Source organism: Megalops cyprinoides, chromosome 12, assembly GCF_013368585.1.
Source record: "Megalops cyprinoides isolate fMegCyp1 chromosome 12, fMegCyp1.pri, whole genome shotgun sequence".
Lineage (NCBI taxonomy): Eukaryota > Metazoa > Chordata > Actinopteri > Elopiformes > Megalopidae > Megalops > Megalops cyprinoides.
The window spans coordinates 14,729,451-14,754,485 of record NC_050594.1 but is presented as its reverse complement, the minus strand read 5'-3'; the positions used below and the strand labels follow the sequence as shown (position 1 = coordinate 14,754,485).

Here is a 25,035-nt window from a genome sequence, read left to right as displayed (position 1 = left end):
GATTCCGTAGTAAAAAACATGAAAAAACACATTTTAAAAATGTTAGTACATTTATTTAACTAACACTGCTCAGAGCACAAATCATATCATTCTCAAATAATGAATTTTATACCAGAATACACAAGGGTCACGTTTACCAACACCTGTAAGGTCACCTCACGGCACGGGAACCTGAGATGACTAGGTTTTGGCACAGAAAGGGTTACGTGGCAAAGTGCCACTGATCTTCTTTTCTTTTCTGTTTCTCTCCTTTTCATCATTGCTCTCTGGTCCCCTGCCAGCTTGCCTCCTGGGCCCAGCACGTCTGGGGGTATGTGGGCGGCCTGCGCGACACGCAGCTCTCAGTGTCAGCCACACCAACACCCTCTGTTTCCAGAGAGGAAGCATAACCGCCAGTGCCAGAGACTGGTCTCGGGTGACACCAGCCAACCCTGTCGGCACACGAGATTCACGCTTACACCGGGTCACTTGGACACACTGGGCGCACACATACACGCAAGAACAAACACACGCACACACATACACACACACACTTACACAAACATGCATACACACACAACACACACATACAGAGACACACATATAGGTACTTACATGTATATACCCTTTGCTTATACTCACAAACATGCATACACATGAACACAAGCACACATATACACACACATGTGGACACAAGCATGCATAGTCAGTGTCCCTCAGCTAGCCAGCGGTGTAATTCACTGTATGTTGAGTTTTACAAACTGCAGAACTGAGGATAGATCTTAGGTGTGCGTGTGCGTGTGAGTGTCGGTTAGGGAGAGCAGGAGCACCGTGTACATGCAGTGAGGCAGCCTGTTGTGGAGGTAGTTCTGACCTGGAGGCACTACCTGAAAGAGTTTTATCATTCAGACAAATCTAAGAGCGCGACTTCTCAGAGCACACATTACACACTCATACAGGCAAAGAGCAAGGGAGCAACAAAAAAAAGCACATGCAATGCAACGCACAAAATGACAAAGAGCAAAAGTGTGTGTGTGAGTGTGTGTGTGTGTGCGCGCGCGCGTGTGTGTGCGTGTGAGTGTGGAGGGTCTGTGTGCATTCAATTCAATTTCCTTCTTTCTTTATCACTGCTGGGACTATTTGCTTTATTGCAAGCTTTTTGGAGCTTGAACAGAGTTGCGTGTTGTGAAAGAGTGTGGTGAATGTTAATAATGGCATATCAAAATTTATTTTATAAATTAATGCAGTATATGCCAACAGATGTGTGAAAATATATCCATTCAGCAACAGACACAACTTACTGTGGAAACTATAGGACAGCTGTTTTTTAGTCACAGACAGGTACTGATGACATGTAAGAGAGGAACTCTCACTAGATGACTCACTAAAATATTTTCTCTTCATTAACAAATAAACCAGGATTACAGATGCTCCCCACAAGTTAGACCAATCCATATGTTTTATTGTTTGCATTTTGTGAATTAATCTCAGTTTTGCCAAAATAATTTACAAGTCCGTTATTTGTAACGTGATCACAATTATTTTGATCAACAGCTTTAACATAGGAACAATCAAAAACATTTTCTAAGAAGCAATGCATTTTCATTACAATAATCTCAAAAATGATTGCATGAAACTGATTTTAGATGTGTTTTTATTTTAAGAGACATAGTGTTCTATGACACAAGATCTCTCCTTACCAAAAAGTGTATGCAAAAAGAAAAGATATGTAGTATTTGTAGTACATATAGTACTACAGCAGTACTATAGCTTTGCTTCCGCCATATACACTCACATACTAAGAGAAATCAAATATTAGATGCAGTATTATTAAGATGAACAAATTAAACACTGCTAAGTATTAATACAATGAATAAAATACAACATAAAGTCTTATAAACTTTATATGCACAGGCTGAAGAATAACACTCACAACTATAAGAGCCAGCAGTGTCATGAGTTGCCTGTGCTGGGTCCACAGAGATGAATGGTGTAAATAAACTAACCAAAACCACTCAGATTTCAATCTTGGGAGAGAGGGAAAAATGATACTGGATTTCATTAACATCTTAATGGATCATCTTTTTAAAATGAGATCCTTGGTTTCTCATCTTAAAGTAGCACTTCACACATTGGGGGAAACGAATCTCACCTCCTTATTCAACTGATAATGAGATGCAGAAAACACTACCCTGGATTATCTTGCAAAGTGAACCCCCCCTGCCCCCTCCTACACCCCACCCTGATCCAGTAGTTTCCCTGGGATTGGCCCCCATCCTTGAAACTCCTGAAAGAGTTAAGGGTGTTACACCTGTCCTATCAAACACCTGTCTCTAGGCTCTTAGCCAATCAGGAGCTAGTGAGGGAAACTACCTGTCAGAGCAAAATAAAGGTGAGACACCTCAGCTGGCAGAAATCAAACTTTTCCTCTCCCCAAGACATGACTGTTTCTCTCTGCTAGACAGACAGCTCAACACACACAAACACTGTCTAAAGGAGTTTATCCCTGCTGTTTGCTCAAGGAGTCATGACCAAAGAGTTTGAGTAAGTAACAATGTTATTTTTTTTTCTACAATGATTCTGTATTTTGTGTTTTTATTAACTAGGGCCAGTCGGTTGGTTGGAGGATTGAGCTGTTAAAATAGTATTTTTTCATTCCTGCACTTTCTTTGGTATATTGAAGCTAAGTCAGTCATTTGTCAGTGTCGTGTGGGTACAGTTTATAATGTAAACTGTATGTACACCTCATCTATCTTCCCGCTGTGTTTCTGTGAAGCGTGTCAGTGAGAAATACTCAACTAAGGGTAAGGAAAACATTTTTCAGTCAGCCTCTGGGTTATGGTGAAAGATGAAACTGGGTCATTTTGTTCAAAATGTCTTGCTGGTGGAGTATCCTTCTAGAGCAGTACATTAGCGCAGCGGTTAAGAGAGATGAGCAAGGTGTGTCTTGGTCTGTCTATGGAACATGAGAGACGTGGGTCTTCTCTGTTCCACTGCTGTACTGAACTCAGAGACCCCCCCCCCCTCCTTAGAAACATTCCCTTTTTTGTTATGGGAAAATAAAGTAGGATGCTCTTTCATAGAGAAAGGTGATCCTCAAATGCAGTGAGAGTGAGAGGGCAGCAAGGAGGTGGGAAGGCAGCCCGGGTTTCAGTGTTTGCGATGAGGGTCGTGTTGATGTTGTCCTTGGGGGGATCTCTGTACAATGAGGAACAGGAAATGAGAATCCCACTATGTTGGGAAGCACCTATTCATTCAACTCCACTCTTACTCATGTTGCTGTCTCCCATGGCAGTGGGGTTATCTTAAAAAATGACTACACATAATGCATAGTATACAGTCAGACACTCATTACAAATGTTGGCTTTGCACGCAATGATACAGAGTTATCAATAAATTGTTGATATAAGCGGAGATACTACAAATTGTTGTTAAAGCACCCTGTTTGAAAGCTAAAACACCCATTGTGGTGTTTTGTTGATGGTATATCCTGTAGTGCAGACTGTTGAAGGCACCTGTGCTGGAATGCCGCTCACACTCCAGCAGGTGTTACAGGTGCATCCTAACAGGTGTGCTGTCTGTGCCTGATGGAGGGAGAGCATGTGTGAGTGTTAGGGGAGCTGAGATTCAGCATGGCTCTGTGTGCTTCCAGACGTGGGAAACTGCAGGGGAGAATAGCAAGGATATGCTGGGAAAACCTGGCACCACTTTTCCTCCAGGTCCTTATTGTGTCAGTGCGTCTCCTTCCGATGTCAGCACATTTGATTATGTAGTAGTGGTGGGTAAACCTGGTTTATTTGCTCTTTGTCTTTACTGGGCAAACTCACCTGGGAAAAGCGGGGGTCTTCCCTCAGTAGCTCAGAAATGCCTAAACAAATCCCACTCTGGTGCTTTGTGCCCCAGCCTAGAGGAAACTGATGCCAGATCCTGTTTGGTTTGCACTCTTTTGACAATAATGAAACCCCAGGCTCTTGTAGTTTAAAGATGGTTCTTCAGGTCTTTCACACCAAAATGAATCCGAGACAAAGAGGGAGGTTTTGGTCCATATTTTATTAGCTGACAGCTTTTAAATTATATAATTTCAATAAGCATTTCATTGCTGTTGTTGAATTTAAGGAGAGGTAGACTGTGCTGAGAGTTTAAACTTTTGTGTGAAAGCCCCAATCAATAATAAGCAGAGCCTTCTGCAAATCCTTGAAAATGATGGCCATATAGTAGATTCCAAAACTTTCCAGAATTCTTCCTTATTAAATCTTTGCTAACGTCCTGAGGTGGGACAACCACAGGACACTGACAGAAAAAGTGATTAAATCACTGTTAGGCGTGTGCTTGCGTGTGTGTACGTGTGCAAGTGTGGCAGTGTGTGGGTGTGTGGCGTGTCGCTTGCGCAGCCATTAAACTGCCCCAGCTCCAATGTAGAATGACTTCTGCCTTATTAAGTTGTGGTTTTGCAATCGAAACCATCATAGCCTCAGGCAAATATCTACAGTGCAGAAAGTATGTTATTAAAATGAAACTCCACATATCATACAAGGTCCTTTTTTTTAATTTTCTGAAGGTGGCTGCACTATTGTAATGCTCAGTTGAGTCAGGTTAGAATAATACACCACAGTAGAGCAGAGGATTTACAGTAGTTTTTTTTGACACCACGCTTGGCTGAACTGTAACAGTAATCTACAGCTCTGAAAGATATACAGCTCTTGTAAAACAGTGATGTCTGTCACAGAGAGAAAACAAAATATTTTTAAATGTCCTTATCCAAGCAGTAGCTATACCTTTTTGGTTCCTTTATCAAGTTGCAATATCTTTGCTGTCCTCCAATCTAAATATTTGAATTGCATAGAAAAATCTAACCTATGAATTTTAGACTTGTGTTAGAGGTATGCACATCTGCATTGATTTTCCTATGACTGGCCTCTCCCACCCCGACAGGTCTCTGATGGTTCTGCAGAACGAGAGCTTTAACTGCCAGCGATACTACGATAATTATATCATGGATTCCTGGAAGCCATACACAGACACGCCTCTGCCAGAACCCGACCGGACCAGAACCAGGCTGAACAGTGACGATGACACAGCATTCGCTTTCCTCTGTGACCCCTTCAAGGTAATAATGTGCCCTATGACACCAATCAATAAGTCAATCAGACTGTTTTGATAATAATGCATTTTTACATACAGAATTGTCATAAAGCACTGAACATGGAGCATACAGTAGTACATTTTCCGGAGGGAATCAAAAATCAGAAAACCCGTAATGCTTTTAAATGCTGCACCTTAGTGATGAACAAGATAAAAATATATAATGACATTGTTTTGTTTTTATTTCAGACCCCAAAAGAGCAGAAGATGCTGCCCTGCAGCCGTAGCAACAGTATATACAAGCCTTTGGAGAGGTAAGAGTTACCCTATTTGTTTCAGACACTAGGGTCAGATGAGCTTCTCTCTGAAAAGACTCATGAGATGAGTTGCATGTGTTGAAATGTGGGGTGGGAGATACTTCTCAAGAGACAATTGTCAGGCCTTGCAACACAGGAAAGGTGTGTGTGTGTGCGCCTACGTGTGCATGAATTAGTGGCCTAGACGTGACAGACTCCCTCTTCTGTTTTTGAATTGAGCTGTAGAAAGGAAGGGTTTTACAGAGGTCACAGCCAGGTGATAGGAACAATCCAAACCTTAAACCAGAGCAGAGGGATTAGATACTGGTACACCTCGTCTCACAGCTAATACTGTGACTCACTAAAGAAATCACCCAGTTCTGAGTGAGGGACCTTTGTTCTGTGAAGAATGGCCCTTCGTTGGGCACGCCACTTTTGCTTAAATACAACCCACAAAGAGACGGAAATAGAGCAGATGGGATTAGACCATAAAACCTACCCTCACAGGTTCTCGAAGGTTCAGTAGCAGCCAGCAAAATCCACAACTGCTTTCACAGTGCACACATGCTTAGCTTCTTAAAGCAAACATTTGTTCAAATGCTTGTCACCAAGCAGAAGTGATTGTGCAGAGGTTTTTGTAATGATGAGCCCCGTGATTTTCACGGTGACACAGGTAGTATTTAGCATTAGTCTTGCAAAACGGCTGAAGCCAGTATGTCTCCTTCAGGAATTTGAACAGCACCTCCCCAGACGTGGCTGCCCTGGAGAGCCCCACCCACATCATGAAGCTGCTGTCCGAGAGCATTTCCGCAGCCCAACAGCAGGAGGCGCTGGACCTGAACAAGAAACTGGCACCCCTTTGCCCATCAAAGCACATCTCTCACCAGGACGACTTCATCGTGCCCGGCAGCGAGACCTATGACAAGCATGCCATCAACACCCTCTTTGATATCCTGTCTCCACCACCACAGCAGAAGTGGTCAACTGACAGCGCCTACATGGAGGCCACTCCTGAGGTATGTTCGCTCTGACAGCTCATTAACCGCACATTCACCACACACTGACAACACACACTGACCACCTGTTAACCATCGGCTAACCACAACCGACTTGGTTTTCCTCACTGAATACATCATGTCAGACTCATAAAGGTAAATGAGACCGTGATTGAACCCTTTCAGTTTTCCCAGACACAGATTCCCTCACCAGTCCAAATATAGATAGTGAAACTGTTGACGGTGGTGCTCCTTGGACGTCTTTGGATGCTGCTGTCTTTCTTCCTCTCTCTCTCTCCCCTCCTCATAACAGTCTCATTGTTTCTCATACAGGCTTTGACCTACACTGACACCTTTGTGGAGCAGACCAGTCCAGGGTATTCTGACTCCTACAGTAACTCCCCTCCAGACAGATACAGGTATGTGATTCCTGATATCATTAATGAACACTGTTTCAGGACACCAAACAATAAGTTAACCTGGGTTATTCTAAAAAAGAAGGTTTTTTGCACACCTGGGTAGGTTACATTTATAGTAGGATCAGTATGAACATAATGAAAAAGTAACTTATGCACACTGTAACTCCTGCCCGGGTTATTCATGAGGTACACTTGTTGCAGAGGGGTCAGTGTTGCTGGCTGATGGACTGACACACCTTTCTTTCTATTCTCTCCAGGAATGACTTTCAGTTTGTCCTGGGGGCTCCTCAAGCTTCCCAGCACAAGAGCACTGATATGCCCATGGTCTACCTCAACAAGGGCCAGTTCTACCCCATCACCCTCCATGGGGTTAGCATGGACAGTGCAGCAGGCCTCTCCTCCAGCAAAGTCAAGGTGGGTCTGCTGGTGCGATGCCATTGAATGTCCTCACCCTGGGAACCCCACCTGTGCCCACTCCTCTCTTCACAACCCCAAAACAGATCCTACTGAAATTACATTCAGTGCTGACGGCTCCACTCACGGCCCACTGAATATCACACACAACACCACACCATATTACAATGGTTCTTGCTGGTAATTCCAGGGCCTGTTAAAACACAGACATGACCCCAGGGTGTGACCGCTGGCGGGAAGCAGATAATGTATCGAGACCTGCTCACCTGTCTTGACACAAAAGGTCTTTGGGGTCTGGGTGGAAATGGAAGATCCCTTTTCTCTCTCCTTGTCTGTCTCTCTTTTCTCTCCTTGGGTGTTCATGTCCTTGAGTGAGCTTTTAGGATTGAGTCCAAGTATCGTTCCAGGCCATTTTTTTGTTATTTTTTGCATGTCACGGGCCACAGTCACCCTGCGATCCAGTTTTTCTGACTAACGCTGACAGGGAGGGAAGGAAGGTGTGCCACTGGCTGGCTGTGACAGCCCTTCTTTGTGAGGCAAAGAGAGAGAATACACACAAACCTGACAACAGCTAAGAACCAAACAGAAGGGGAATTAGAGTGATTAATGCCACACTGACAAGTGAATGTGACTTATAGTTCACCTCACTCAAAGCAAGAAAAATCGCTCCGGTACAAAAAAAAAAATTAAACATCTCGCTTCTCTTCCCTATCCCTCTTTCTCTCTCTCTCCATCTCCAATCTCCAGACGGTCATCATGGCAGTCTTTGAGAATGACAAGAACGCAGAGATGCAGCTGAAATGCTGGAATCACTGGCACGCACGACAGCCAACCGTTAAGCAGAGGGTCATTGACATTGGTACGTATGGTGTGCTTTCATTGCAGCTTTGATTTAAATGCACCAGAGTTGCAGAACCTCCCTGACCAAAAACAGGAGCTTTTTAATCACAAATCTCTGCCAGTACTGTTTTGTTTTTTGGATCATCTGAATAAAACTGTAGATTACTCGCTCCATCAATGGGCCAGTTTTATTTCATTTTCTTTTAATCACCCGGTCTCTCTTCGTCTTTCTTCCAGCGGACTATAAAGAGGTTTTCAGTGGCATCAGCAATGTGGAGGAAGTGGCCTTCAACGCGCTGTCCTTCATCTGGAACACCAATGAGGAGGCCAAGGTGAGATCATGGATGGTCATTATGCACCAATGGGAGAAAAGTGGGCGGGGCCTATGTTTTAGTAGACAAACACAAATACACACACACACACACACACACACACACACACACATACAGAACTCTGCAGTTAAGAAGCTTTTGTGTGTCACGCAGCTCCAGCACTTTGTTCTTGCAAACCCTCTCATGACCTGGCAAAGTGCTGCATTTCCCTGAAACTGGCCGATGATGGCATAATCATAGCTGGGAGAGCCTGGGCTGTCAGCAGGCCGGAAGAATGCCAGGCATGCAGTCACCCCAGGGCACCTGTCACCACAGAGCTCAATCTGATCTGCAGCTCTTGCCTCGGGCCTCTCAGGGGTGGGGCAGCGAAACTCAGAGCAGGTGGAAAAAACAGGGGGGCGGGATCAGAGGAGTGACAGAGAGAGAGAGATGAAAAGAGAGATGGAGAATTCATGCTCCATTTTCACTGAAGGTACCTGCCTCACATATTATGACAGTGAAAAAGAGCAGGAAGCCACTCCTTGGCTGCAGACCAGCTTTTTCTCACACGGAACGTTGCCCTCATGACACAGGATGCAGAGCCTGAGAGGGGACAGGGGAGAGCTGTTGTGAAACTTTAACGAGAAACACTTGTGACTGCATTCTACATCCTCCTGTTCCATTCTGCCCCCCCCTTCTCTTCCATTTTATTCCACAGTCTTCTATTCCATTTTATTTCCTAGTCCGCTGTTCCATTCCGTTTTCCCTTCTCCTATTCCATTCTGTTCCCCAGTCTCCTGTACCATTGTATTTCCTAGTCTTTTCCTAGTCTTCTTTCACCAACTTCTCCCATTCCATTCTGTTTCCCCTTCTCTTATTCCATTCAATTCACTGGTCTCCCTGTTCCATTCTATTTCTTATGTTGAATATAGAGCTTTATTTTTCCAAACAAAGTAGAAAGTATCAGAACACTGTCCAGACAAACTGTCCTTTTGTGGGGGATTCTTCCATTAATGCACAGTGGATATAACTGCCACAATATCTTTGGTCTTTTTGAATGAACAGAGAATGCAAAATATTAGGTAACACATGAGAAACCAAGCACTTTCATAATCGTATAGGTGTCAAGCAGTTTCCCTGCTTTTCCTTGAAACATCCACCCAGTTCGTCCTTCCCCTTCCTGATCTCAGACAGGTCTCAACTTGCACATCTTCATTTATCTGAAAGAACTCCAGTACAGTCATCCGGATCACTCAAACTCATTGCCCAATTAGCAGGTGTGGTTTTGGCAGGCCACTTTGTGCAGTAATAGCAGTCAGACCTATACAGACCCGCGACATTGTAAAATGTAACATGTAGCCTGGCCTCAGCGGTGACTAGATATTATGTTCTCTTGGGTTCATGGGTACTCCAGCCGCTACCCCACTCTCTCAGTGTGGGAAGGTTATGCCTGTTGTACCTATCATGAGGGATCCCCTCAAAACAAAGTTCTGAGGTCCTGATTAAATACATACAGAGAATCTTTCATCCAATGGCTGTACACTTTTGCTCACCAGCTTTAACACCAAAACCTCCCATCACGCACCTCTTGCTGTATCTCACCATCTGCTTTCTCTCTGTTCTGATTTACAGGTGTACATTGGCATTAACTCCCTGAGCACAGACTTTTCCTCTCAGAAGGGTGTGAAGGGCCTCCCTCTCAACCTCCAAATCGACACATACGACTACAGCACAGGGAGCAACAAGCTCATCCACAGAGCCGCCTGCCAGATCAAAGTTTTCTGCGACAAGGTGAGTGAACTCCTTTTCCCCGTCCTCCTACCATTGGCAGTGTCTCAGACATATTCACACCTGTATGAAGTTAGCCCAACATGGCATCACTCTCTTGTCTATGGTGCATTTTCACTGAATTGCATACCATCTGGCAAGCTGAGATGGGCCCAACCCAAACCCAAATACAACAACTGCCAATTTCCAACCTGGCACGCTGTGAGACCTCGGAGCTGTTAGATTACACAACAACCACAAAAAAAAAAACAAATACAGAGTCCATTGCTGTCTTCCGGCACCAGTACACATAGTGAGCAGCTGACAGACGAACTAGGCTGTGGCTTGATCAAATCAGACAGTATGTTGTTTTGTTTTTTCACTGAAGGAGAGGCAGGATGTTATGGGACAGGGCATTACAGGTTCAGCCTAAGAAGAGTCTCAAGGCATGACTCTGTCCTGGCCCCCAATAATGCCCCCATTTGATCTGCACCTTACCCCCAGTACAAAAGATCTGCACTCCTTTCAGCTTCACCAGCTCTACATCAACGTTTCCCTTTGAATGGTCTTAGATCCAGATACAGCTGTTGGCCATTTGGGATAGAGATACAGGAGAGAAAACGGCTATGAAACAAACATGTGGATCTTAGAGTGAGTGTGTATAGCTGTGAGAGCGCTTCACTGCTTCTGTGTGATCAGATAAACGCAGTGCAGAGGTGATCACGGCTCTCCCGCTGGCCTTGCCGCCATGGCGCCCTAATCTTCGCCATCTGTTTCACCTTATCCATCTTGACCGGATGTCTGCGCCTTTTAGGTATTTTGACACAGGGGACTGAGCATGCATCAGGGTGCATGCACACACCAAACTGGTTTTTCAATAGACAGATGAGGGCTCAGCCGTGACAGAAATCAGCACACTGCCATCTTATTTGTGTATTTTTGCTGTATTACAGTAGAGCATGGCATGCTTGACCTGGTGTCTTGAGCAGAAGCTGAAGTGTTGGATCAGCCGTCACAGTTAGGAATATGTGAATTTTACATGATGTATCTGCACCTTTTCTACTTGAAAAGAATACAGAAGTATTTTGCAGAGCAAAATCTGATTTTGACCTAAAGGAAAATCTGCTTGTTGGTTGTGTCCACCCGCGAATGCTGTACTTGAAACACGAAACACCCATGCAGATTTGCATGAAGAAAGCTAATATGATAAAAACCTTGACAGAAATGTCCCGGGACATGGCCTCAGGGTACGAACTGAAAGCGGAGAAGAAGGAATGGTAAAAACAAAGGAACAAACACTTTCTGCGTTCACTTGAGAATTGCATGAGGGGGCGTTTAGGGCAATAATACTCCAAGATTCCAGTGCTTTCAGAAGGCACTATCATGCCGGCACTATGTGAACTTCCTGAAAGCTACCCTAGAGGACATGGAGTCTTTGATTGGCTGCTCTTATCTTTGGAAACCATCTTGAAGTCCAATCAAATTATACCTCAGTTTTTCACTCATTTCTTTTGTCATCCTATGTTGAAATGTTGTGCAGTTTTTAAACGTTATGTGTGTATAGCCACATATTATCCACTAACCAAGAATGAGGAAAGGAAAAAAGGTACGACAAATGTATGTTGACTATTTGGCAAATCACAGCTCTGCATTTGTCTGACTGTTGACCCTATGTTGCTTGTGTCCCTCAGGGTGCAGAGAGGAAGATGAGGGATGAGGAGAGGAAGAGGTCCAAAAGGAGGGCCAAGAACACAGACTCCAGCCTCAACAGTAAGTTGACATTCCTCTGGTTTTGTACAGGAGTGCTGAAAACATCACACCATAAACAGCAGCATCTTTTAAATATTTAAAGTTCACATCAGCCAAGAGACAATTCCTAATCAAAGATATATGTGCATTTTCAGAAAATATATAGCAAAATTATTTTAAGAATATGAGGGAGGGGAAGTTATGTTTGTGAAATGTAGCAGAACATCATTCTAATATCTCAGCTATAAGGAAAGAATAATCATTAGTGAAATCATATTGCCGTTTGCAGAGTATTTTTTCAACAAATACAGAGGACAGACTACAGAATTCTGTATCAGGTGACCCTTACCTTCTATGAAGTGCCTATAGTCCCAGCTAATCGGATACACATGTTCAACTATGCACTACAAACCTGGGAGAAAAATTAAGGTGACAACACTGTGGAATATTTTACAGTATGTATTCGCTCAGATGAAACAGGCTACAGATCTTGTTTAAAGGGTGCTAAATCCCAGTAATACCTCTGGATATATGTTGAGTTTCTGTTCCAGCAGAATGAGTGTCACTAGTGCTCATTTATAGCTCTTTACATGATTAAACAGGCCGTGGTACCCCTCCAAGTGAAACCAGACTGTAACCTAATCCTGAAAGTAATCCCAGCCTCACTTTGCGTCTGTCACATTGGAACCTGTGTTCCTAACCTAATTCTCATACCTCTCCCAGACCTGGACACACTTCACATTGCACACTCTCCCCTCATGCAGTGCACTTCCCAAATTACAGGACACTCAAATCACGGCACAAAGCCAAAGCCAGAATTAAGGCTATGCCATCTCCGAGCGACCACAAGTATTAACTGCGTTCTCCTCCCTCCATCAGATTCCAACAGCAAGCAGTCGGTGGTGTCCAGCTCCATCGCAAGTGACTGCACATACTTCAAGACCCTGGATGACCTGGTCACTCAGCCTGTGCTGTTCATCCCCGAGATGCACCTTTCCAACATGCAGCGCTGCGGCCTGGTAAGTTCCTCAGCCACACCCCCCTCTCTCCCGTCCCCCGGGAGTTCACTCCACCACTACATTGAGTCACGTCCCTATCCCTGCCGCCTCAGGCTGTTGAAAAAAGAAAGGGAAAAAAAATTGTGGGAAGAGACTGTGGGAAAAAATGTGTGGGAAAAGGGGGGATGGGACATCGAAAGTGTCAGGGATGGGAGAGAAACCGCAGTCTCAGCTCAGAGGGGCGTGATGCACGGCAGGTTTGGCACGCCATTGAGTTTCCTCAGCACGAAACTCGGCTCAAGTGGGGCCCGTCTCTGTGAATGACACGCAGATTAACCTGCCTGCAGGGGCTTAGACTAAAACATACACACACACACACACACACACACACACACACACAGAAACATACACATAAACACAGAGGTACATGTACATGCACGCACACAGGTACACACACTCACTCATGCACACACTCACACAGGCACACACAGATACACCCACTCACAGGTACACACACACACACACACACACACACACACACACACACACACACACAGAGGCCTGACACTCATTCCTCCCCTCATTGTTTCATCCCAGTGCAGCTGAGGGGATGCTTTTCAGTCATGTTGACAGAAAGCGCAGTGGAGGTGGTAGGGGTGCTGTTCAGGCAGGCCAGTTTCCCACAGTCTGTAGGTTTGGGGGGGTGCGTGTGTGCAGCTCATCTGTTTGATAAGGTCTGCATTCCAGCACATGGCCCGATTATCTCTGCTGTACTGACACTATAGGACTCTGTGGGGTTGGGTTGGGTTGGGTGTTGGGGGGTGGGGGGGGGGGGTGGGGGCTGAAGGCCTGGAGGGGTTATGTGAAGTGTATCTTACTATGCCAGAAATTCAGGTGTCAGAGAGACTGTCCCTATCAGCAAGATGCAATCATGATAGTTCAGCATATTACTGGGCAAGTACAGAGAGGGTGCACAACTCATTATCCCCAATTCATTGTTACAATGTGTTCAAATACACAGAAATACGTGCAGGGACACAAAAAGGCTTTGAATCTGGTAGATGGATGAATGCAAAATGTTATTCAGAGTGGAGAAACAATGTGATCCAAAGGAACTGTCTCTGATCATGCCTCTCTCCTCTTTTTCTCTGATAGGTGTCTCCTGCCGCACTGGAGGAGTCTGACAGGTAGCAATCACTTTATTCTCCCTACCATTAACTGTTTATATGAGGGCTGCCATCACATCCACAGGTGCCCTTTTAAACAATGGCAATTAACACACCTTACCTTAATAGTACTGTAATTCAGCATCTAATAAATGCTGTGGGTCACGCTTAGCCAATCTAGTCAAACCGCTCACACCTGTTGTCGTTTTTGAAAACTGCAATAGCTTCTTACAATGCAACAGTGCTGACTGGTCCTTATTTCATTGCAGGACTTCGCTGAAACGGAGGAGCTGCCCACCTTATCCTGAAAATGGAGAGCAGTGCAGCCCCCCAGTGAGCAAGCTGCCCAGACGTGAGGAGCAACAGCGAGGTAAGGGGCCTTTCGTATTAGAATAGCAGGATAACCTGTAGTTCATGAGCAAACACAACTATTTGGTGTTTCCTTTGGTGGTTATTTGGTGATTATTTTTTGTAAAAAGCCAACAGCTAGGCAAGTTGGTCTTTTTCATCACAACCAACTTTGCTGAAGATATTTAAGAGGTTGACATTTGTTTTGGCCCTTTAACTGAAGGACAAATAACACCATAATGGCCAGGTATTCAGACATTAGCCTGACAGCAGTAGTCCATTCTCCAGGTAAAAACACCTTTTCTGTTCCATTCCTGCTTCACACATGGTCTAACCAGCACCCTTCTTCCTCTCCCAGTGCTCCTCTACGTGCGCTCCGAAACAGAAGAAGTATTCGACGCACTTATGCTCAACACGCCGACTCTCAAAGGGCTCAAGATGGCGGTAAGTGTGCACCCGCCACTCCGTGCTGTCCTGCTTGTTTCTGAAGAAATTCACCAAACTCAACTTACCAGGCACGGCGTGACACTAAAGCTAATTCTCTTCTTTCTCTCCTCTTCTAAATTCAGATTTCAGAAAAGTACGGCCTGCAAGTGGACACAATTGGGAAAATCTACAAGAAATGCAAAAGAGGGTGAGTGCAATTCACATTGTCTAAAAACAGCCAAACCTTCAGGCTTTTTTTGTGGGTGGTCACTGTATGCTCCTATATGCTGTTAGAAGAATCATCCTTCATTGTGACTGGATGAGTAGCAATCTTGAGTATGATATTGAAATATAGGTGGATTTTTGTTTGACCTGATTTAAAACATGTCCCAGAAACAGCACCTCCTTCAAGGAACCGGTTAGCAAATAAGCAAATTTCAGTCCTTACCTAACAAGGAAGCTCTCAGCAAAGCTGATGAACCAGTGGGTAGGAGATCTGGATCTTGAGGAATGTGATAATTACACCTTTTGAAAAAAAAAAAGAGGAAAAGATTTCAAAACTCAGATGAGTCACACGATTGTTTTGCTTTTTTGTTTTTCTCTAATCTGATGGACTGGATCACCAGGAAGTCTTGCGGTTTATTTATTCCATACAATGAAAAGAGATAGCTGCTTTGATAGGCAGAGATTTTGATTAGGACAGAGGGAGGAGCCTCGGGTTGCGCAAAGGCTCACAGATCACGTTGTTCTAGTTGGAAAGAGGCGCTGCTGTAGCGGGGGTTTCAGAGGGCCCGGTGTGCAAACACACCATTGGTGGCAGGTCATGCATGAAGAGACAGTGCGGAGATGATCCGAAGCCTGTCGTCGATCTCTAAGGCACTGAAACAACAGCAGATTTTATCCCACTGCGCCCATTGTTTCTGGCAGCCTGCAGGTGAATTAGACTCGGGCATTTGTGAGCCAGAGGACCACAGCGACTTTGCCACACATCTTAAGTGGAAAAATTCGGAGTGATAGTATATTGTTTCAGTCGTACAAACAGAATTGGAAATTTAAAAGGGTCAAAATTTCAGTGCGGTGCATTGTCGCGTTGACCTGTACCACCTGGCTGGAGAGGCTGGAGTTAAAATAGCTCAGAGCGCACATCAAGGATGGGGGGGAAAGGGGTGGTGGCATGGTGAAGGAAACATACAGGTTCTGTGACATTTTCTCATTTTTTTTCCTTTGAGTCAGTCTTTTCCCCAGGCCAGAGCAGGAGAGGCAGGTTCTTCCCTTCCCAACACAAATATCACAGTTATGATAAAGAGCATTTTGTCTTTTGGGTGGCAAAGTCTGACGTGATCTGCTCTGCTGAGTGATTAATGAGTGACACCCAAGACAGCCATGCCTTTTTCATTCCTGAGGGGGGGAGGCGGGGGGGGGGGTTGCTTGCTTTTACCCACAGCCTTGCCATTGATCGCAGCTATCTTCAACTGTATGCTTATTAACGGCAGTCATGCACAGCACTAATCGGCCTTTCTCTGCTCATCTCCTCTCAGGATTTTCGTCAACATGGACGACAACATCATCGAACACTACAGCAACCACTCAGCCTTCCTGATAGAGATGACAGAGGTCATGGGTCATTTCCAGGTCACTCTGATGGAGCTATAATGGGGTGTAGTCACTGGACCCCCAGTGGTTCTGGAGCGTCTGCGGGGTCCCTGCTGATTGCCAAATTTCAGAACTTTCACAGCACTGCCACGCCAGAGCTACATATTCAACTGGACCAGACCAAAGGCCAAAACCCGCAGAAAGCAGAACCATAAACTGTTGTTCCACCATCAAAGCCAGAAACTCAAAAGGATGCTAACCATTGTATATATCTTTCTAACCCCTTTAATATTTTTTAATTATACTGTTTTTGTTTTTCTTTGAGGGGGGTCATATTTTATAACGTGAAAGCAATTATAATGAATATGTTGTAAATATGAGTTGTAAATAGAAATAATTATCATGAACACAGGGAGTTATCTGCCTGAGGAGAGGTGGATGAAGTGTAGTCTTGCCGTGAACTGTTTGCTATTTCAATATAGCGGGAAATGCATGTACCGTGTTGTTTGCTTTTCAAACTGCTGCCATTCTTGCTGCTTACAATACCTTTCATTTCTTTTACAAAAAAAAATCATGGAAAAAAGTGTTGGGAATGGTGATTTGTGTGCTGAAATTTTGTATTTTAGACTGTCTCACATCAGAGATGTGTTGATCTCATTTCTGCTGATATAACACTGCCGATAGATTGTTTGTTGCTAGCCTGTCATTTTCACATCTAAAATCAGCCGACAACAGGCTTTTTAGACCAAAGTCACACATTTCCTTCTGATGGCCACGCTGCAGCATGCTTCCTTCACAGAAACTTACGTGAAGTCCAGCAGCCATACATTTCTAGCTTGTGTTGTATAACCACAACCACGTGCCCTTGCTGAATGTCGTGTGGCAGTCCTTTCAGTTAATGCTAACCACTGACAAAGTGAACCACTGAGGTAAAACTGGGCCTCTTCCAAGATTCACCGCTGAGTTTAAATGAAGATTTTTTTTCTTCAAATTATATTTTGTTACATTTCAACCCTTTGTATCCCTGTATTATTGTATTGTGTTACCAAAGTTATTCATTTTTTACTGATTGTTTACCTGTTTTTTAAGAATAAAAAAATAAAACAAAAATTCTGTAGTCCATTGTAGTCATTTTATTTAGCTGTTCTTTTTTGTATACAGGTAGTGATGTAAATATAGGTGATAAAGCCAGCATATAAAGCAATAGGATATGTTAGAAGGATCTGACTTTTTAAGTGACCTCTTTAATTTTGAGAAAACATTTATTGTCAAACGATCATTTGTCCTAAAAGGAAAAAAAAAACAGACCACTTAAAATTTCCTTAAGAGAGCATGTTTCTCTGTCTAAATGGAGTTGTCATATCGTGTGTCGTATCATATGTGTTTCACCACAGCATTTGGAATTCACATTCACGTTCTAGATTCATTTAAAAACACAATGGCATGTCCACAAAATCACTGAGCAGAAAGCATATCATTAGAATTGAATCTGAAATGCAACATGTGACAGACTGTTGGATCCACAAGCTATTTCTAATATGAATATATCAAGATAAGTGTTTCTTCATCTACATGATAATTTGGAAAGCAAAGCATTGTGTAAAGTCAGTAAAAAATAATATGGCAGATATTAACTCAATGAATCAGGGTTTTCTATAGTGTTACTGCTTCCTTGCCACTGGCCAACCTATCTAATGTCCTTATCCAATCGTATATATATATATCATCACTAAGGTATATATCACTAAGGTATATCCCAAAATGGAACGACCTACGGATTATGCAAAATATATATATATATATATATATATATATATATATATATATACTAAACACATATCATGCAATAATAGTATTTCAAGAACAGATACTGTGTGCTATTTTCACATTTCAAAGATTTTTATTAGGTGACTTTCAAAGGTTATTAAAATGACTAACATTTGCCATCTTTGAAATGACAGAATTCAGAATTAACATTGAATCCAATCACTCTTCCTAGGGACAACAGATACATCTAAGATTTTTACATAGATTCATCTGTAGAAATGTTGATTAACATGCATCGTGCCTGTCAAAGAAACATAATTAATTAATTAAGATGGAACGTGCTCATTGTCTTCTCATCTGCTCCACTGTCATACTGTGGCTCATCTTGTATAAACCATTACAGTTTGCTGAACAAAAAGAGCCACATTACATTTTACAGTAGATATTGTTTGACAATGAATTTTTTCCCCAGTTTTTGAAACTTTAAGATGAAACAAAAATGGAAATACTACCATCTAGTGGCAGTCATTGTGAAAAGTGCATTTTGTCTCCCGTATATTTATATAGTTTCATACAGAGCCATCTAGTGGAAATATGTAGTATTACTGTTGGACAGTATAATAATTCTTCTCTTACCTAGAATAGAGATAATGACCAAGATAAAAAAGTGCAATCCTGGAGGAGGAAAGGAGGAAGATGAGTTCAGGTTTTAAAGCTCTTAGTGGCTAAACCACAGACATACAGTCTTAAGAAAAACGCAGATAGATATAAAAGATTGATTGCTGCCATTTGCGTGATATCTGGTTCTGACAAGGGTAACAGGTAACTAGTTCTGAATTATTAGGGACAGTTTTGGATTATGATCGCTGACTACTACTACTTTTAGTAAATGTACACTCTCAAGTGCAGAGACACTTTGTGGTGTGGATCACATGGTACTGACATAGTTAGCAGTCCTTGCTTCACAAGCCAAGGCAGCAGAAATGCCTTAATTTCTCAAAAGGTCATTGGCCATAGGGTATTCGGCAGTTCTGGAAAACTAGTCAAGCAGAAGTAGGTCTACTGTTATGTCAGAGAAAATGTTCTTGATTAGAATTAAAAGTACTCCTCCTGGTAATTACTTGACTAACGATAAAACCATAGGCCTACCTTTCTTAAAATACTCATGTAAAAGTATTTCGTGTTACTTTTTTAGAACTGTTTACCATCATGTGAAAATTACATACACAAGTGTAGCTTGTTGTGTTACAGGAGCTGTACTGTACGGTGTTACGTGCATTCATTAACAAGGAAGAGCAAACACATATGTCCATGTTTAGCTATTTTCAACCACTCGGTTTTTAATAAAACTTTTGAAATCTATGTCTGCATGTATTCTCTACTACTGCCCCTTGTGTTCTCAGGCTGAATAGTTTGTGCAGGTGCAGTCAGGGAGATTCATCCTCTTGGTCCTTGGCAGTGGCAGTTGTTTGTGGAAAACAAAACATTTATCAAACCCTGATTAACCTCTCATTCTCTTATGCTATTATATTAACTTTTTCCATCCAGGTAAGGAGAAATTAAAACAAGAAAAAGTACAAATATTAAAATTGTTGCAGGAATACATTTCATTCATTATTTCAACAGAATAAAAAAGACAGTAAAAAACAAATAAAATACAAATAAAATGGATATTATATCAAAACATTAAGGTTATTTCATTGTTGCAGTAAATTATTCAAAGCAAAGACATACATCAAGTATACTTTGTCCAACTTTAAATTCTAATCTAAATGTTCATCAGCAAAAAGGCTCTTTCTAATTACATTGGACAGAGGATTGATGTGCACAAGGAAATCATGGTAAATACATAATTATATTGCAATGTATCATTTCCTGGCATGTGTGTAATGACATCACAATATGTGCGCAATGAGGGGATTTGATTAGTGTATGCTTGGTATGCCCAAACAAGCACTTTCCTTAATTTTAAGTCTCATGTGAAACAACATATTCAATGACAAATGGTAAATTACTGGTAATTTTCCAGAGAAACTAATAAGGCCCTGTAGCAATCACAAAGTCTTGCAGGAGAAGGGATGCAATTTTGCACACCAGACATTGTTCAGATTCTGAGCTTGCAAGCTTTTTTAAGAGTTTTTCCTCATACATAATACCCAAAAACACAAAATTGAGTGAGGAAAAGCCAAAACAGATTAGCAAAGTATAATGTATACATATATATACTTGACAGTCCTTCTGGTGTTTTTGTGAGAGTTATCACAATACGCTGAAGCTGGCCCTTTTATAATGACCATGTCTCTGTGGTGCTCTCTTAAAAGAAAATCTTGAGGTCCAAATCTTCGCAGCATCGTTTCATCATGTCAATTTCTTCCTGAACATCTGAGAAGAACAATCACACCATTACAAGCAACTCAGGATGGGTCTAAACGATGCTACACAAAATAAGATATAATAAAATCCTGTAGAGGTGATTGGGGTGTGCTTGAGCTGGGACACACCATTGTACCCCAGAAAAGAACTGTTTCAGGAAAATTCAACTGGACTCATAATTGCTTATTATTATAATAATAATTATCAACCAGTCATTTTGTAAAAACGCTTGGGCTTAGATTCCATCTTACTGTGTGCGGAGAAGCTGGCCAACATTCTCACACAGTGTGCGAAATACCTGGTGGCAATCAGGGGGTCCCCCCTACCCATACATGCCAACATTTAGGTTTCAAAATACGGGAGGTTTTTTTAAAAATAAATATATAAATAAGTAAATAAATAATTGTATGTAGCATGTGGATTGTGTGTGTAGACTGTGTTTCATAGACAATCTGGCAACTTGGGTAACGTCAGACAAACATACAAAACTTATGGATCCGTGTATGACTATTATTGATTATTGTGTATGATTATTCATAATAAAGTTTGCCATGCAGATTACAGGAGTGAAGCGATAGGGACTTTGTGACTTATTCAACCGAGAAGCAGGAGTGTGAAAATGGGTGAAGAAATTAGTAAAGATATTACTTTGCAAAAGTTTGATCTGTCTTCATAATATGATTACTTAGGTATGCATGTGACTAGCATCATTACAAAGTTCCAGTTCCGCTCTTTCTTGTGATATGTGTTCCATATCTATGCAATGAGTTCATGAGTAATTCAAACAAGAGTAATGGGTTTGGAGATGGATGTGCAGATTGTAACTATGATTAAATTTGATGTAAATTCAAAATTATTTTTCTTGCCAACACTTCATCGCATAGACAAGCAACTAGCAATCGTTAGCTACTGCATGAGCAATTCAACCGAGAAGAAGAATGTGAATTTGGACGCAGGCTATATCTGTCAGGCTTTAAGGGTTAAAAGACATTTCTAGTGACAACTGCAGGTGACAATTTTTTAAAGATTGTTCCAGAGACCCCCTAAAATTTTGCTGTTGAGGCTTTCAGGGGTCTCAAGTGTCAATCAAGGGGTCTCGGACCCCCCGGGACCCCCCGTATTTCACACCCTGTTCTCACATAAATGAGCAGAAAAGGAAGGGGGGATAAACAGACAAAAAAAAACAGCCTAACCAAACAAGCCTCTCCCCTTCTCTCCAGCCCCACCTGTATTTAATCAGCCTTCAATTAGGTAGGTGTGGCTTGTTAGCCAATAGGCTGGTTTCAGGCACACAGGCAATTACACACACAAACAGTTACACAAGTGACTTTGGATGCAGTTGGTAAAATGAGATCTGTTATTGGCCAGTTTGAAAAGTATAGATGACAAAGGTCCCTGGAACATTTAACAAACAATTAACACTCAGTCTCTAGGAGGAGGTGAAGGCTCTCCTTCACACTGTGCACTGCTCTAAATCTGAGCTCAATCATTTTTACAAAAATACAGCTGTATTTAATGCAGGTGTATGTAAATGAGTAACTCATCAGTTACAAAAACACCTTTAGGTATAATTAGATATTGGATATAATTGTAACAATGGACACTCTTCCTTTCTACAGTCCTAACGTGTTTTCCATTGGTTACCTGGGAGATCAGTGACATCATCAGGGATCTGCTGTAGTGCCACCCTCAAGGCAGACTTCATCTTTGTATCAATTTCTTCCAAAATCCACGTCTATAAGTACAGGCAGAGACATTTTTTTTTTCATTTACTGCTGCAAAGGCCATACTATTAAATCTGAGCTGATTTTCATAATTTCATATAATGTTTATCATCAACATGCTACATATTCATGGAAATGGAGGGAACATAATAGTTACAGGAGCACATGAGTGTAATGAATGCATTAAAGTTAAGCTAATTATAAATACTGTATAAGTTCTGTAGCAGAGCTTAAAGTAGCAGCTTGTGTGAGTCCTATGTCAAGCCTACAGGGTAACAGATAGAAGAGCAGTTTCAATGTTGACATCAGCTCCTGTGACCTAGCTAGCATCGTTGCCTATGGAGCTTGGGACAAATTGCCTTTAGCTCAACTGGTAACAACATTGGTGTTTAATGCACAGGGGTTTGGATCTCATTCACAGAGTTGCAGACCTCTTTTGCGCTCATTACACTCACACAAACAGAAAAACATGAAAAAGGTATGTTTGTAAGGTAAGGCATCATTTATGTGACCCATAAAGTTAAAATTTCAAGTGAAAACGAACCTGTAGATCACTGAACTGTTTCAGCATCTTGTCTTTGGCTTCTTTGAACATGGTGTTTTTAGAAGACTCGATTTTGGTTTTCAGTTTCTTTTGAATCTCAGTGAAAGCAGATTTTCCACTGATTCTAGTGCATTCTGAAAATAAATTCTGTCATTAGATTCTACTCATACAAATGTATCACACTGTAATACTACAGAATTTATCTCCAAGTATTAAATTTGACTTGAATTGCATACACTCATTCCAAGCACAGCTCAAAACATAGTACAAGAAATCTATTACTTAAGATGCAGCCATTAAAATAATCACTTAACTGCAACATTTTTAGGAACCTATTCCTTCATATGGTTGACAAGACTCAAGCACACAATTTATTGAAACAAATAAAACACATACTTTCTGTAAAAGAGACTAAGCCCACCTTCATATGTCAACCTCATGGTGTCCCTGATTGAATCGCTGAGAGAATTATAGATGGACTTCTTCCTTTGAAGGATTTGCCTTTCCAACTTCTTCAGTAATTTCCTTTGCTAGAGGAAATGGAAGACGATACAACCACTGAAATTACAAGGTCCTAGAAATGTGCATTACTTCTAGGGTGCATATTCATGAAATGTATAATCATAATAGAAGATACAAAAGAGGGATTAAAAGACCATCTTACCTCTGTCCTAATGTACACCAGACGGAGGTACATCCCTGCCTCCTCTCTGTAACCATCAAGTTTAGCATTGATGAAGTCCTCTTGGAAACTGTCAAAGTTCCCCTTGATCGATCGCCTCGAACTCCCAGAACTTTAATGATTTAAAATTCAAAATGATATATTCATAAAATTGCAGTTATAGCAAAAATAATTCTTGCAATCAAACAATTTAGGTCAGTTTTACTAAACAACTGAGTGTGCATTACAGTCAGGAGAGGCCCACAAAAGTTGGTCTGGAGAATGACTGGAGGCATGGTGATCCCAAGACGTACACAAATATCACATAAGCATGTCACTTACCCAAAAGTTGCCAGAAAGAGATTATTTTCATTCATCCTGATGTACATGGGTGCTGTCAGAGTATAGTTCAGATCAACTACATTTCCACTGCTAGATCTGTAATATCCATCACCTTTGCACAAGGCAAGGAGTGTCCTGTGACAGCCTCGGTTATCCTTCCGTATCTTTATCATGAAGAGAAAAACAACAACAAAAGCGACATGATAAATTAATGTTCAATGTTTGCAGCTTACAATTAAATTGCCACTGGTATTACAGACAATAGCCTTGCCTTGGCTCACCTCATATACAGCCAATTATAACAGCTCACCTCTATAAAATCAAAAATCAGAGCCTTACAGCCTTACAGGCTTTTTAAACTGGCTGTAACATCTTGCAAGAATGACTGGGAGCTTACAGTAATCGTTATTTTATATTATGTTTTTTTTAAAAAAAAAAAAAAAACAGAGCAAAAAAGATACTTACAGAGAGATTACTTATGAATATAAAATAATGGCATTGATTTACTCATGTCATGGCACGGGCAATTTTCTAATCAGCTGGCCCCCTGCAGCCTTTAATGTCAGTAATGTAATAGGCTGTCCCTAACCAGCTCCCTAACGCTCATATCTCCTGATATACCAGTTTAAGCTTATCTTTACGAGCCTCTCAGAGAACATTACCCACACTTGCAACAAAATGGTGATGATCACAAATAATCGCTCTTTCATTTTTTTGTTGTCATCTAAAAAAAGATGAACAAACTAGCAACATAAAGTAACCATTACTTTAAACTAGTTAGCAGTTAGCCAACTGCTGGATAATCTAGTAGGTGATAGCATTACTATTGAAAATGGTGCTGCCATTTAATTGACAGGTCACCTCCCTATGTATGATTAATTAAATATATTTGGAAAAAATTAAGATTATAGGATATTGTCCATTAGTTGTAGTTGAGCATCAGAAAGCTATTAAAAATATAGTTGTTGACCACCGTTTCAATGCCTTTCAGCATATATTCCAAGGCTAGGGTACATGTCCTTTGTGACAATACCAGATGATTTTTAAAAATGCTACTTCATGAGTGCGCAGTTTTGAATGAGGTCTGTTAGATTTTGACTGACACCCTGATTTAGTAAATTTCTTCTTCTACTCACTGGCTCCAGCGCTTTATTTGTGGCATTTCCAAGGCAGTGTTTCTCGGCTTCCTTCACTCCCCTCAACAGGTTAGTCTGGAGTTTTGTGTGAAATGTGCTCAGACA

General features: G+C 41.8%; 2 protein-coding genes across 2 annotated transcripts; one reads left to right on the top strand and one right to left on the bottom strand.

Moving 5' to 3' along the window:
* Positions 1 to 2,414: 2,414 nt before the first annotated feature.
* Positions 2,415 to 17,404, top strand: grhl3 (grainyhead-like transcription factor 3). Its single transcript, XM_036543052.1, has 16 exons — positions 2,415 to 2,523; positions 4,912 to 5,086; positions 5,311 to 5,375; positions 6,085 to 6,373; positions 6,686 to 6,771; positions 7,029 to 7,185; positions 7,933 to 8,044; positions 8,263 to 8,357; positions 9,969 to 10,127; positions 11,795 to 11,873; positions 12,732 to 12,871; positions 14,006 to 14,037; positions 14,286 to 14,386; positions 14,723 to 14,808; positions 14,934 to 14,998; positions 16,329 to 17,404. Exons 1-16 carry the CDS (start codon positions 2,507 to 2,509, stop codon positions 16,441 to 16,443), a joined length of 1,773 nt encoding a protein of 590 aa, XP_036398945.1. The 5' UTR covers positions 2,415 to 2,506; the 3' UTR covers positions 16,444 to 17,404.
* A 3,056-nt stretch (positions 17,405 to 20,460) lies between these two features.
* Positions 20,461 to 25,035, bottom strand: LOC118786540 (nuclear GTPase SLIP-GC-like). Its single transcript, XM_036541640.1, has 7 exons — positions 24,931 to 25,035; positions 23,795 to 23,958; positions 23,456 to 23,585; positions 23,213 to 23,321; positions 22,792 to 22,925; positions 22,168 to 22,258; positions 20,461 to 20,532 (listed from the first exon to the last, which is right to left on the bottom strand). Exons 2-7 carry the CDS (start codon positions 23,839 to 23,841, stop codon positions 20,465 to 20,467), a joined length of 579 nt encoding a protein of 192 aa, XP_036397533.1. The 5' UTR covers positions 23,842 to 23,958; positions 24,931 to 25,035; the 3' UTR covers positions 20,461 to 20,464.